This window comes from Culex quinquefasciatus, chromosome 2 (genome assembly GCF_015732765.1).
Source record: "Culex quinquefasciatus strain JHB chromosome 2, VPISU_Cqui_1.0_pri_paternal, whole genome shotgun sequence".
In the NCBI taxonomy this organism is placed as follows: domain Eukaryota; kingdom Metazoa; phylum Arthropoda; class Insecta; order Diptera; family Culicidae; genus Culex; species Culex quinquefasciatus.
The window spans coordinates 124,310,328-124,323,701 of NC_051862.1; the positions used below are offsets into that span (position 1 = coordinate 124,310,328).

General features: G+C 38.6%; 1 protein-coding gene across 3 annotated transcripts in view; it reads right to left on the reverse strand.

The window, feature by feature from the left end:
• Positions 1 to 498: 498 nt before the first annotated feature.
• LOC6049443 (dual 3',5'-cyclic-AMP and -GMP phosphodiesterase 11) overlaps positions 499 to 13,374 on the reverse strand; it is a 157,172-nt gene continuing 144,296 nt past the window's right edge. For all 3 annotated transcript variants that reach the window (XM_038258447.1, XM_038258449.1, XM_038258448.1), the window contains 9 exons: positions 5,969 to 6,169; positions 5,738 to 5,905; positions 5,520 to 5,678; positions 5,286 to 5,462; positions 4,865 to 5,229; positions 4,624 to 4,812; positions 4,337 to 4,559; positions 4,197 to 4,280; positions 499 to 1,377 (listed from right to left, as the gene is read on the reverse strand). In XM_038258447.1, coding sequence (XP_038114375.1) covers positions 820 to 1,377; positions 4,197 to 4,280; positions 4,337 to 4,559; positions 4,624 to 4,812; positions 4,865 to 5,229; positions 5,286 to 5,462; positions 5,520 to 5,678; positions 5,738 to 5,905; positions 5,969 to 6,169 — 2,124 coding nt within the window. In that variant the 3' untranslated portion in view covers positions 499 to 819. The remainder of the gene's footprint in view (positions 1,378 to 4,196; positions 4,281 to 4,336; positions 4,560 to 4,623; positions 4,813 to 4,864; positions 5,230 to 5,285; positions 5,463 to 5,519; positions 5,679 to 5,737; positions 5,906 to 5,968; positions 6,170 to 13,374) is intronic.

Consider the following 13,374-nt stretch of genomic DNA (forward strand, 5'->3'; position numbering starts at 1 on the left):
TGAACAAAATGTGCAGGTTGGCATCTCTGCTAAACAGTTGGTATATTCAGCCATGCCAGATATACAGATAAATCTGTATTATACAGATTTTTTGATCCCAAAAATTAAAAAAATCTACATATACAGATTTTTTTAAAATGAATTAATTTGAAAATTTCAAAAATTTAGTAATTGAATTATGCTTTAATATGATTAAAAAGCTTAAATCTGTTGTGAAAAGTCTAAAAAAATCTTCTATGGCTTCGAATTTGGCATGATACAGATAAAATACAGATTTATTTTTAAGAAAATATAGATTTCCCATAAAATAATCGGGCAACGTTGGGTATATTAAAAGTTTTAGCAGAAACACTAACCATCAGTATCAGATGACAGTACAAAGACACGAACCTTAGGTTCGTTGATCAAAGCCTCTTCAATTTCCAGCTTCTTAGTTTGACGGATTTTCGCTTGAAACCGACTTCATTTCTGCAAACGAAAACCAAACACTTTTTCATCTTCGGAAAATAAAAATACAGAGAGCGTTTCATTGTGAAAGATAATGTTTAAAAAAACTGGTTATACTTTGTGTATTTGCGTTTGTGTTTGTTTTTAAAATCATTCTCCGAAGCCTTTCTCACTGTTTCCCAGTCAAAGTGTTTTTCGAGGCCGAGGTCGCTCCTCGCCTCGTCTTGCTTTGCTTACTTGCTGCGTGCTTGTTTGATTTGTGTAAATATATTTAGGAATAAATTCGTTTCGTTTTTGCTGGGTTACGGTAAATCGTAAAATACTTTAGTCCAGTTCTTGCTTTTGCTTTTTGTTGTTGTCTCTGTGTTTGTTTTATTGGTCCGAAACGGGTTGCTCGCCGGTGGCCGGTTTAGCCTCGAGCGAACTCAACCGCAGCAGGCGAACTTTTTCGCCCGCTCCAGCGGTTCCACCGCCCACCCAGCCGTTCTCCTTCTTGCCCATCAGGTAGGACGGAACTTCCGCGAACGGTGACGACGTGGTCAGATCGACCCCGAGCCGACCAACAATCTTCTCCGCAATGTCCGCGTGGCCGGCGCTTCCTATGCTGTGGTTGTCACTGTCCTGGACGGAGACCGGAGGTGTCGGCGAGCCGTTGGGTGACCTTCGGGACGCGGGTGATGACCCCACCGAAGGTCGCCTCTCCTCGCTGGTTTCTTCGCTGGAATTTTGAGTAGTCGCGTTGCTGTTGCTGTTGCAGCTGGACCCCGCACTCAAGTTGGTCTTGTTTTTGTTGTTGTTCTGGCTGGTGGTGTCATTGTTGTTGTTGGCGAACCTGTCCTCAGAGGAGCGCGCCAGCTCGAGCCAGTGGTTCTTGTTGTCCCGCACGCCCTCCACCAGCGGGTTCAGCTTGTTCGAGAGGGAGGCGAAGGCCTGGAGGAAGAAAAGTTTAAATATTTTGATTAGGAATTGAGATAAAAAGAAGGATTCTTCTGGATTTGATATGATATTGATATTCCTGAATTTCTCTTGATTAGAGTTTGTTCAAATAATGTGTCCAGAGATTTCCTGGATTAAACCGGCATCCCCCCACCTCCCCACTGTCACGCACTTTTCCTATACCTTTAACATGAGCTGTCACAAACTTCTGACCATCCCCCCTCCCTTATGTAAAATGTGATCCATAAACGGAATCTCTGCGGTCTTTACGGTTAATGCGATGCAGTAGGCCTGGCCAATTTTATTTTTGTAACATATTTTCGGGGTTGTTTGGATGAATGGCAATAATGATTTTGATAAAAAGGGGTTTAAGTCCTAATTGTTTCTTGCAAGCAGAACATAACCAAACTTTTCGGCACCCTCAGCAAACGTCAAATCAATACAAATGGAGCACCCGCAGTCGAGCAGTTTTTGACAGTTCGCTCCATAAGAAATACATTGTAGAAAAAAGCAAAAACTGCTCGAATGGAAATGCTCCATTGCTGCCGGATCATTTTCCGGATCTCTCCCGGAAAAGATCCAGCAGCAATTTTGTATGGTTTGACGTTTGCGGAGGGTACCAAAAAAAGGTAAACAAATCACTTAGTGCATTAGTCAACAGGGCGTTACTTAATTTACAAGTAGGTGGTAGCTGCCTTCCTCATAAAAGCATTGCAACTATACAATACGAAAGTTTTGGATAACGCTAACGCTTAATTAGTTCAGACACTATAAATTTTAGTGCTGCCACATTAGGGGGTTGGGGTCCTAAACAACTCCCCAAAGTTTGAGAAAGATTGGTTAAGTCCTCGCATTGCGCAAAGCGATTCAATTTTCGATATAAAATTGTATGGGAAAAACCATTTTTTTGAATTTTGAAATTTTAAAAATTCTGGAAGGTGCTCTACAACTTTCCCGAAGAGAGTTTGGTGCTAACTTGCTCCTGAAAGAAGATACAGCGTCCTCAAAACTCGTCTAAAAAGTGATTTTCGAGCAAAAAATACGTTTTAGACGAGTTTTGAACACGCTGTATCTTTTTATAGGAGCAAGTTAGCACCATACTATCTTCGGGAAAGTTGTAGAGCACATTCCAGAGCAACCGAATATGAATCCGGTTTTAATATGGCGTGAAACGTGGATTTTTAAATATAAAAATCCAAAAAAATGTTTTCTCCATACAAATTTATATGGAAAATTGAATCGCTTTGCGCAAAGTGGGGACTTAACCAATCGTTCTCAAACTTTGGGGAGTTGTTTAGGACCCCAAAAAGAACTGAAAAGTTGTTGTGCTCACTAAATTTAAACAACTTTACTTTTTTCCACACAACCATACTGCCCATGTTCGCATAAATGTCCCATATGCAAAAACAGCAAGCTCAGAAAAACGCATTTGAAGTTTGTCCCATACATAAGGCTACGTGTTAAGTTTTCACGAAAAAACTGGATTTCCTCCTGATTTCTAGAACAAAGTACTGGATGTTGTAGGCTTTTCTGAAAGATCTAGCGAATCTGAACAAAACTGCATCCATAACTCAAAAACGATGAAAATGCATACAGGACATTTATGCGATCAGGGGCAGCATATTACACCCTACTGCCACATATGGCAAAATTAATGATCTATTTGAAAGAACTGTGCGGAATGTTCCAACGAGCAATCCGTTTGAGCTTTCAAATTACCTATGTAAATAATTACCTTAATTTGTATCAATCAAAACAGTTTTTTGAACTTTTAAATTACTGCACCAAATGATATTCAAAAAAGACTTATGGAAACTCAAAACGGATCGAAAAACACGATTCGATGTAGTTTCGAGAAAAGTGAGTAAGGAAACAAAATTACGTCCATCTACGATTCTGAGTCGATATGTATACCTACGTAAAGGTATATTTTGGAGGCTTGTTTAAGAAGTCAATTTTGCAGCGGTTTTATAGCCTTTCCTCAGTAAGGGAGGCAAAGCCCTGTATCAGTTTTCTCTCTAATACGGTGGCACCGCGGTGGTTCCAGAAACTTTGTATAATTTTTGCAATTTTCGAACAAGTCGAATCGGATCACGGATAACGCACCTGCAGTATCAAGTCAAACTAAAAAGTGACCCCGTTCGTTTGACAACAATTGGTACTTCTTTTCATCAACGAGCTTAAACTGACAGCAAAGCTCCATGAGCGCTATCTGAACGAGATTTTTGGAACTATACATCGTCAAGCTTTGAACAGCGAAACTTCCGCTTTCCATTGTTCGGTCAGTCAGTCTGCTGTTGAACAAGGTGAAGTCCGCGCGCGTCTTTACAGAGGTAATTTTTTGAGTAGAAAAACGGTCCCGGAACCAATCCGGGTTGATGAATCGGTTTCAAAGTAGTGTCCGCGAAGGAAAGGGGTGTAGGGGCGGTGCGGAGGTGTTCCGTTGGAGGTTTTGTGTCATGTATGGTTTATTTTTTAAGTGGGGGACTTTTGCTCTTATGGCTTCACAATATAACCCGAGACAAGTGCAACGTGGCAGAGGGAGAAATATCGATTCCGGAATTCCTGCTGTTGATTGTAGAAAAGAGTTTCAATTTACTAAATAAGCATTATATTAGCGCGGTATCGTTATTTTACGGATCATGAATGTTTAGTTTCAAGTAATTCAATTTAATGTTCTCAAGTTAAATAACCATCGTATCCATTGTATTGAAATCCGTAATAGAGTTGTTATAAATTGCAAAAAGCTGGTAAGTTGGTTAATTCGCTAAAGTTAACCAAACATTCTGTTAAAAAAACGCTTCAAGACGTACCTCGTAGATCGGCAGGCAGATGGAGTCAATGAATCCAACCTGCATCATTGGCAGCTGGTCCTCCTTCTCGCGATTCATTATGTCCTGAAACAACAAAAAACGTTAACCACTTTCATACCAAGTACAAGTCACAAACTCACAATCGGCGTAATGTTGAGCGCCTGCCGCTCCATATCGCCCTGCTCGAAAAACTCCGAACTGACCAGTTCGGCGACGCGCTTCTCAATGTCCCACGGCTTGGTGATCGCGGCCAGGTCACACACGGTCATGCTCATCGCACGAAGGAGTGATCGTGGTTCCTCCGCCTGCCACATCGCCGGCGCCGTGTTCGGCTTGACCAGGTTCAGGAAGGGGCCGCGTTTTCTATTTTTTGGGTGATTTGGGTTAGAACTTGATCGAGGAGGTTGAGAGATTTTGAGTGCATTACCGGAAGTACACGGCCAGGTCGGTGGACAGGATCGCGTCCTCTAATACTTTTATCACCCGGCTGTAGTCCTCGGAGGACATGTTGGACAGGATTTGATTGCCGGGGCTGTTGATGATCATCAGACACTGGTCAAAGTGGTGGTGCTCCATCGTCGACGTGGAGTACAGTTGAGCGAGCGGTGACGAGGCTCTACAAAGGGAAGGTTAGGATCGTTTGAACTAATCTAGTTGTACCTACGAACTTGATCTGAAACGAGTTGTTGGTCCCGCGGTGGTCCAGATCGTGGCACAGGCAGGCGATGATCAGCGCGAGGCACTCGATCTCGCCGAAGATCTTCCACCACTGGGTCGACGTGAGGATCGCGAACATCATCTGGGTCACGTTGAACGCGTGCCGCCAGTTGTGGTACGTGACGTTGCGGTAGTTCTTCTTCACCGACAGCAACCACCGGCACAGCACCTCATAGTCGATGTGGAACCGCTCGATCAGGTCCAGATCTAGGAACATTCGCAGGCATGCCTTGAGCGTGTCGCTGTCCTCCATCTCCAGGTCGTCGAACTTGAAGTCGTACAGCTGGTAGAACGCCGCGGATGGCACCTTCAATTGCTGTCGAGAGATCACAAATTAAGTTAGCGATCAACCCACGATCACCCGTAACTCACCCGTAACCGCGTCGCATCGTCCATCGTGGCGGACGCATGATAGCTGAGCACCTCGAGCGTCACGCTCTGCTTGGCCATCGCCACGATCGCCTTCTCGTACATGTGCGTGTTGTGGATTCCCATCCCGCAGAAGATCGCGAACGCCTCCACAAAGTTCTCGTCATTTTTGGTAAAGATCTGCGAAAAGATCACGTTGATCGTTGGACCTTCGTCTCAACCGAAGCTCATACTCACCAGACTGTCAAACTTGTTGATCAGCTGTATCACGCCGATGATCTGCCCGAGCGAGTTCTTGATCGCCATGCAGAGGATCGTTTTGTGCCGGAAGCCCTGGCCGTCGTCGACGCTCGGGTCGAAGCGATCGTCCTCGTACGCGTTGCAGATATTTACAGTCTGCAAATTAAGACCAGCGATCAAATCTCCCAAACTAACCTCAAAACCGCGCAACTCACCTCGCCGGTCGTCGCCACGTAACCGGTGATGCCGATGTTGATCGGGAACCGCGACTCGAACGGGCTGGTCCGCGCGTCCTCCGCCTCCGGGTCCCCGCTGAGATCATTGGCTTCAAAGTCGAACACGCGCGAGAAGCTCCCCTTGGAAGCCTCGTGCACCAGTAGGATCTGTCAAAGCGTCAACATTCAAGGTCATTTCGTTGGCGAGGTTGAAGATCGCGCGATACTCACTTGAACTCTTTGGCATTGGATGAGGCTCTGCATGTGCGTCAGTATCCGGAACACCATGTGCTCGATCGTGCTCTGCTCCTCGAAGATCATGCGGGCCAGATCGAGCAGCACCTGGTTGCGCTTCACCTCGAGCTGGGACTTTTCGTACAGCTGGGCGTTGCGCAGGCCGATGCCGCAGAACTGCAGGTAGGATGAGAATACCTGGGAGGGAGAGTTCAATGAAAAGAAGGTGTTTGTGAGAAGGAGTTGTCAGGTCTTCAAATCGACGCTGTCGTGCTAATTTGACGTACGTCGCTTTTTGACGTTTCGTGGAAAACGCGTTCTATTGTTTGACCTTGAATAAACAAAAATGACACCACGCAATCTAAACAATAAAAAACACGATTTGTTTGGTTGGCCATTCTGTGCATTGTCCTTAAGTTTGGTTAAATTTGGTTAAGTCCCGAGTTATAATTGAAAATGTTTTCGTTGGTCGAGCTCGTACTTGTGTCAAACGTGTTCTGACTTCAAATCCCTTTGCCCTTTGTCACACTTACATACATTTTCAGGGTGTGTCAAGATAGCAAGTCAAGATCCACGGTTTTTTCCGGTTTTTATTGAATATCTCAGGATTGAAATCGAATTTTGGGGATCCATGAAGGTCAAAAGGTGAGACCTTGTGAGCTGCACAAAATGGCATTCTTAACTCAATTTGGCCCAAACTGCACGTTCGACAAGTTAGCACGACGGCGACGAAATCATGACTCATCAGAAAATGTTCGAAATATCCGTTCAACAACGATTTTTTTGAGTTTGAAAGCAAAAAAAAAATTGATGATTCAAAACAACAATTTAGGCCTTATTACAAGACTTCAACATTATTTCAAAAGAAAATGGTTATATTTTCCACAGTTTCACCACAATCTCCGTTGCGGTATTCGTGACGTTCCCAGTAATCAATTATAACACTGTTTGGGTAACATTTCGGGAAAATAATTCATTATTATCGCTGAAAGCTCCCGTCAGATCGGCTTAATTTACGTTTAATGAAAATAATTCCCCCGAAATGTGCTCGACACGTGCTCCCGCCGGAAAATAACCCTGCGTATTCCACCACGTGCCCCGCGAAAAAGCTTCAGTAATTGGCCAAATCTGCGAGCAGTGCTGTTTTTCGTTTTAATTGAATCGGAAATCCGTTTTGTAAAACAACGCGTCCATCGTCATCGTCATCACGAGGGTCGTCCAGTGTAGTAGTGGTGAATGCTCGCAATAATTAATCCAATTTCCATGTCGCGATCAAAAAACCACGTGGAAACAGGCAAAGGCCTAAAAATAAATGCGCTCGCAGGATGTGGCGCGAACAAAAAAAAAACAATTTTGCTTGTTGGCCCCCCAGATGTGATATCGTTCAATCTTTCATTAATATTTCAGCGCCGATGGCCGGGATGTCCCGCGTTTTCCAAATTGGCGCAGCAAAACGGGCTTCCCGAGTTGGAAGAATTTCAATTGTATTTTTTTTTTTGCAAAGTATAAATATCTACAATTCTGTCAAACCACAATACATTATTTATTAGGTGTACTACAAAGATTTCACAAACATCAACATTTTTGATTGTCAAATTAAATCCAAAATTTGTTACAAACTTTAACTCGGAGCCAACGCGGCATCGATATGAATCGGAAAAAGGATCCCTCAAAACTTTGAACCATCGAACTGGTTCTCCCGTGGGTATTTTTAAACACGTTGGCTATCAAATGTCGATATTGGCTCCATTTATGGTGGGTGTAACCTGAAAATAGCGTGAGCATTTGTTCCCTGGGATGGCACTTTGATGAGGAAGGAAAAGTTTGTAACGAACATGTTTGTTGCTATTTCGGGACCATTTTTAACTTGATCAGTTGAAGCACTGTGATTGATTTTATGAAATTTATTCTCTACTAACCCATCGTACCTAAGTGCAGTGCTCTACATGGTTTGTTTTGGAACGAAGCTTCATATTAAAAAAAACCTACAAATGGTTTTTTTATAAAACTGTTTGGAATATATCAACAAACAATATTTTTTGCATTTTAAATCGAATTGAGCACATAGAAACTTATAAAAATTAATTTATTCGGTTTAAACTTTATTTTTTTTTTGTGTACAGTCCAGACTCGATTTTTGAAGGCCTTGGAAAAAAAATCACTTCAGATAAAATCGAATCACGAAATTTTATTTTCGAACTTTTTTTTTATTGTTGATATAACCCATCAACTACTCTAAAATGATTAAGAATGATTAGAATCATGATGGCGGCCAAAATGACGGTGTGTATTTGTATTTGGTCATTCAATAGGCAATAAACTATTCAAATTCGTTTAAATTTGGATCACAGGGCTCACATTTGATATTGAAATCATGAAATAGAAGTCCCATTGGGGCAGGGGACAGAATAGCCCACCTTAGTAAAATGCACCAACCGAAAAAAAACATACAAATTTATAAATTCAGTGTAGTATGCTTATGCTTTGGAATGTTCCCTTCAATGTTGAATACTTGGTTGATGATTTCTTATACTTAACCCTCTACTGCCCAATTTTTTTTTTCGAATTTTTTTATTTTTCCCGTGTCATTTTGAGCAACTTTTGTTCTACGAAAAACTTTACTTCTCTTGTTTTATGTTTTTCTTGTTTCATTTTTAGTATTTTAATGTGCATTTACCTTGTTTAGTTTATGTTTGTTTTTGGTAGTATTTGGCCTACTCTACCACCTAATATAATTACATTTCGCCTATCTAATTTTTTCATGTTTTTACAGTAACTTTTTCAATTTTTTGCATGTTTTTCACATTTCTTGCTATAAAATGGCACCATTATCATTTAATTTTTAAATAAATGCGTAGAGGGGACACTACAAAAATTACTGCATGCTTCTTTTTACTTAAAGTATAGCAAATGTTAGTAAAAAACACTGCCAAAGTTGACCCCTAAAAAAATGACATTTTTAAAAACATTGGCAAAGTCACATAAAACAAGTAAAACTTCCAACCCATACATTTTCTAAAATTTAAAGAGTTCTTCTTTCCAATGCTTTTTAAAGATCAAAAATTGGTTGAAAAATTGATTTTTGGCGATTTTTTAAATCGAAGGCCGTCTAAAGGCGGGGTTGGGTTGTAGAGGGTTAAGAGCGAGTCCACGAACAGGGCATACCCCTTTATATGGGACTTCGTTTGGACCTCACCAATCTGCCTGAAATTTTCAGGGGTTGTTTGTACATATACAACTAGCATCTGGCCAAAATATGAGCACTCTAGGTCCACGGGAAGTGGAGCAAATCGGGACACAAAGTTTTTAAGGCTCAAAAACGTCAAAAATCTTAAAAAGTCTATAACTTGGGCAAAATTCAATTTCATTTCAAAATTCAAAATGCATCTGAAAGGGCTTAAAAAATGCAACAAAATGCTTATTAGCATTTTAGTGAAAAATAGCATAATTTTCAAACTCAAATAAAAAAGTGTTCCATCCAGATATCAACTCGGTTTGACCTACAGCTTGTAGGGGACATTTGGGACTACCATCTGAGACTGAGAACGCTTTGGGTAAGGCAGTTTAACATATAAAATAGACACTTTTTCTTTTAGTGAAGTTTTTGGTTGTAAATTTTTGCTCGGGGGACCCCTTAGATCCCATTTTCTGGTGATAATTTTATCATATTCGTGTTTCTGAGACAATTTCACAATAGAAACATGCATAAAAATGTTTATTTTGATCCATTTTAACCCTTTAAAAAATAAAAGTTAAAAAAAATTAAGAAGCTGCTTTTTTCTGGTGTCAGCTAGTATCCTTGGAAACGAGCTTGATTTTCAATAAATGTGAATCGAAGATTTTTTTAACTTTTATTTTTTAAAGGGTTAAAATGGATCAAAATAAACATTTTGATGCATGTTTCCATTGTGAAATTGTCTCAGGAACACGAATATGATCAAATTATCACCAGAAAATGGGATCCAATAGGTCCCCCGAGCAAAAATTTACAACCAAAAAATTCACTAAAAGTAAAAGTGTCTATTTTATATGTTAAACTGCCTTACCCAAAGCGTTCTCAGTCTCAGATGGTAGTCCCAGATGTCCCCTACAAGCTGTAGGTCAAACCGAGTTGATATCTGGATGGAACAAAGTTTGAAAATTGTGCTATTTTTTCACTAAAAGGCCAATAACTCCCTTTAGATTTAACCAATTGGGATGTTTCTCCCTGCATTTTGTTGCATTTTTAAGCCCTTTCAGATGGATTTTGAATTTTGAAATTGATTTTTGCCCAAGTTATAGCCTTTTAAAGACGTTCTTGAACCTTCAAACTTTGTGTCCCGATTTGCCCCACTTCCCGTTGCCCTAGAGTGCTCATATTTTGGACAGATGCTAGTTGTATATGTACAAACAACTCCTGAAAATTTCAGGCAGATTGGTGAAATCCAAACGACGTCCCATACAAAGGGGTATGCCCTGTTCGTGGACTCGCTCTTAAAACTATTTTTGAGCCATTTTAAATGTGTTTTTTACTACTTTGCCAAAGTGCGGGGCAGAATGGGCCACCATAGAAAACAAGTCATAAGAAATGATAAGAAATGATTCGAGGGACCTTTCCAACATAGTTTCCATCAAGTTTGGTCACTTTTATAAAAATAGTTACTTTATAAAACAAACGTTTTGAAAATAGTTTAAATATGTCCAAATAAGACACTATTTTTACAAATAAGCATCAACACAACTAAAAAATCAACTAATTTGGTATTAAACGTGATTTGTGAAGCTACCAGGAGTGAAATAATCCCCCCCCCCCTACATACTTCCGGATAACCGAATTCCGGATAATCGAGTCTGGACTGTATTAATAACTGTTCACAAAGAGGGAATGTGCACGTAGTTAATGGATGACCCTTTATTGCAGTTTAATCCGTTTGACATGCTCTTATTAGGTTAATGTTCATTTTTTTCTGATAATTTAGGCCTTATTACAAGACTTCAATATAATTTCAAAAGAAAATGGTTATATGTTTGTTATAGAGCGTCCAAATTCCTGGGATTTCTCGTTAAAAAACATTTCTCGTTTCCCGGGAAATTTGTAAATTTCCCGGGAAATCCCGAAATTCAAGCAGAAGTATATATTTTCTACACTTTTTGGAACGAATTTTTGAAAATTTACAGAAAAATAATAAAGAAATAAAAAACTCAAAAGGATTTTACTCAATTTAATTTACTGTTAATATTAAATTAATCAGGTTGAAAGAAAATTTCATATCAAGATTTATTTCTGATTATGTTAAATTCTCAAGCATTCAAATCAGAATTTAAATCTTTCCTAATGAAATTAAACTATTACCTTTTTGATAGGCTTTTTAATGAATAATTGGTGTTATTTGTTTTTTTTTTTCTTTCTTAAAAGGTCCTATAAACATATAAAACACAATAGCTTATAGGACCCTTTAAAAACAAAACAAAAAAACTCGAGATATGTTCAACCGCGCGAAGCCAAACCAAAATTGAGATTTTTTTACGTTTTTTTTTTATCTTGACCCAACTAGATGAAAATTGAATTGGCATCATTAAATATTTGAAATAGGATTGTGCAAGAAGAATTTGTTTTAAAAGTTCAAAAGTATGTATTTAAGAAATTAAAGTTTTAAGTAAAAAATTTATGGTGCTATCAAGGGTGTAAGAGGGTTAATTATGAAAAATTGGAAGACTCATGGTGGAATGATGTAAATTTATCGTACAATTTAAACACTTTGATAAAATAAAAACTTCTCAACAAAAACAATGCTTGAGAATATTTTTTGAGTTTTATTTGAAAAGGTCCTATATACATATGAAACACAATAGCTTATAGGTCCTTTTAAAAAAAACTCGAGATTTTGAGATTTTTGTACGATTTGAAAGACAGATTATATAATTAGGAAAAATGTATATTTTCTTGAAATTTTATGATTTTTTACTCATGCAGTCAAGCTATTGATTGTTCCTTACAGTTATTTTAACCTTTAAAGACGCCGTTCCATTCAATTTAATTACAAAATATTAGTCAGATCCAAGATCCAAAAAAATCAATAAATTTAAAATTTCCCCGAAATTCCCGGGAAATTGGTTGAAAATTTCCCGATTCCCCGGAATTTGATAACCCCGGGAAATTGGACGCTCTAGTTTGTTAGGTTAGTAAAAAAAAGATAATAATTGATAATAAATAAACCCTCCAGTTATTGCGGAATCGAAAAATATATTAAATTTCCCTTGACACGTCCCAAATAAAATTACAGTCAAGTACCGTAAACCGGGGTGACTTTAATAGGATTTCAATTTGTTTTGAGAATATTTTCCAACAGGTAAGGTTTTTCTCAAGATTATTATTTTTAAAACATGTACTGGGGTAGACACAAAGTCCATGCACTATTTCGGAAAAAAAGTTTTTTCAATCATGTTTAGAAAAATAGTTACGTTAAAAATTCTTAGTTTTAATTCCAGGGTGACTTTGATAGTCATAGTTTTTCTTGTTAAAATCATATTTAAGATGTTCAAACTTTATTTGTACGCTAAATGTACCATCACTAAAGTAGCCGATATAGTTTTTAATAAAAAAAAACAATGTTTATATTTAGTTAACTAAGTATATAAGCTTTTTAGCAAAATACATATAAATTTTAGGTAAAATTGATAAAAAGTCGGAATTTTGCCTGAAATTTGTTAAAACTAGTTTTGTTTATAAAATTATCGATTTATGTTGCATTTTATACTGAATTCAAAGCACGAATCACAAGTTTTCACATTTTACATGAAATTTGTTCAACTGAAATTGCCTATAAATTTGGAGATTTTTTTTTAATTTGAAACACATATTATTTATTATTTACAAACTTTTTTACGTTCTATTTGTGGAAAATTGTTTAAAGAATCCGAAAATGCATTCCGTTTTCCAATTAAAAATCATGTTCATTGAGAAAATCAAGACACTTTGAGAAGTTTAAAATAATGACTTTCATCAACATTTTCTTAACTATAGTTAACTAACTTTTTAAACTTGTCAACATTTTATGAAAAGTTCTTCTTGAGGTACTTTGAACACTTCTCTACCACGGTCAGTATGTTTCTAAACCATTCCTTACTTATTTTAATTAAACTCTACATTTTACGGAAAAATCGCAAACCTATCAAAGTCACCCCGGCTATCAAAGTCACCCCGTAAGGTAACGAGAAATAGCAGAATGTCTGAAGAAATGTGATTTTGCGTGTTATAAGTATAGGAAAAGCGTGACAAAGGTGAGGGGGGGGGGGGGAAGGGGTGGGGGTATATTTTGGCTGATTTTAGCGTGATCGCCATTTCAGAATGTTCCAAAATGGAAGGGTCGTACCGCCCCTACATCACGAGTTATCGAAAAATGGAGCTCAGATTCGTGATTAGG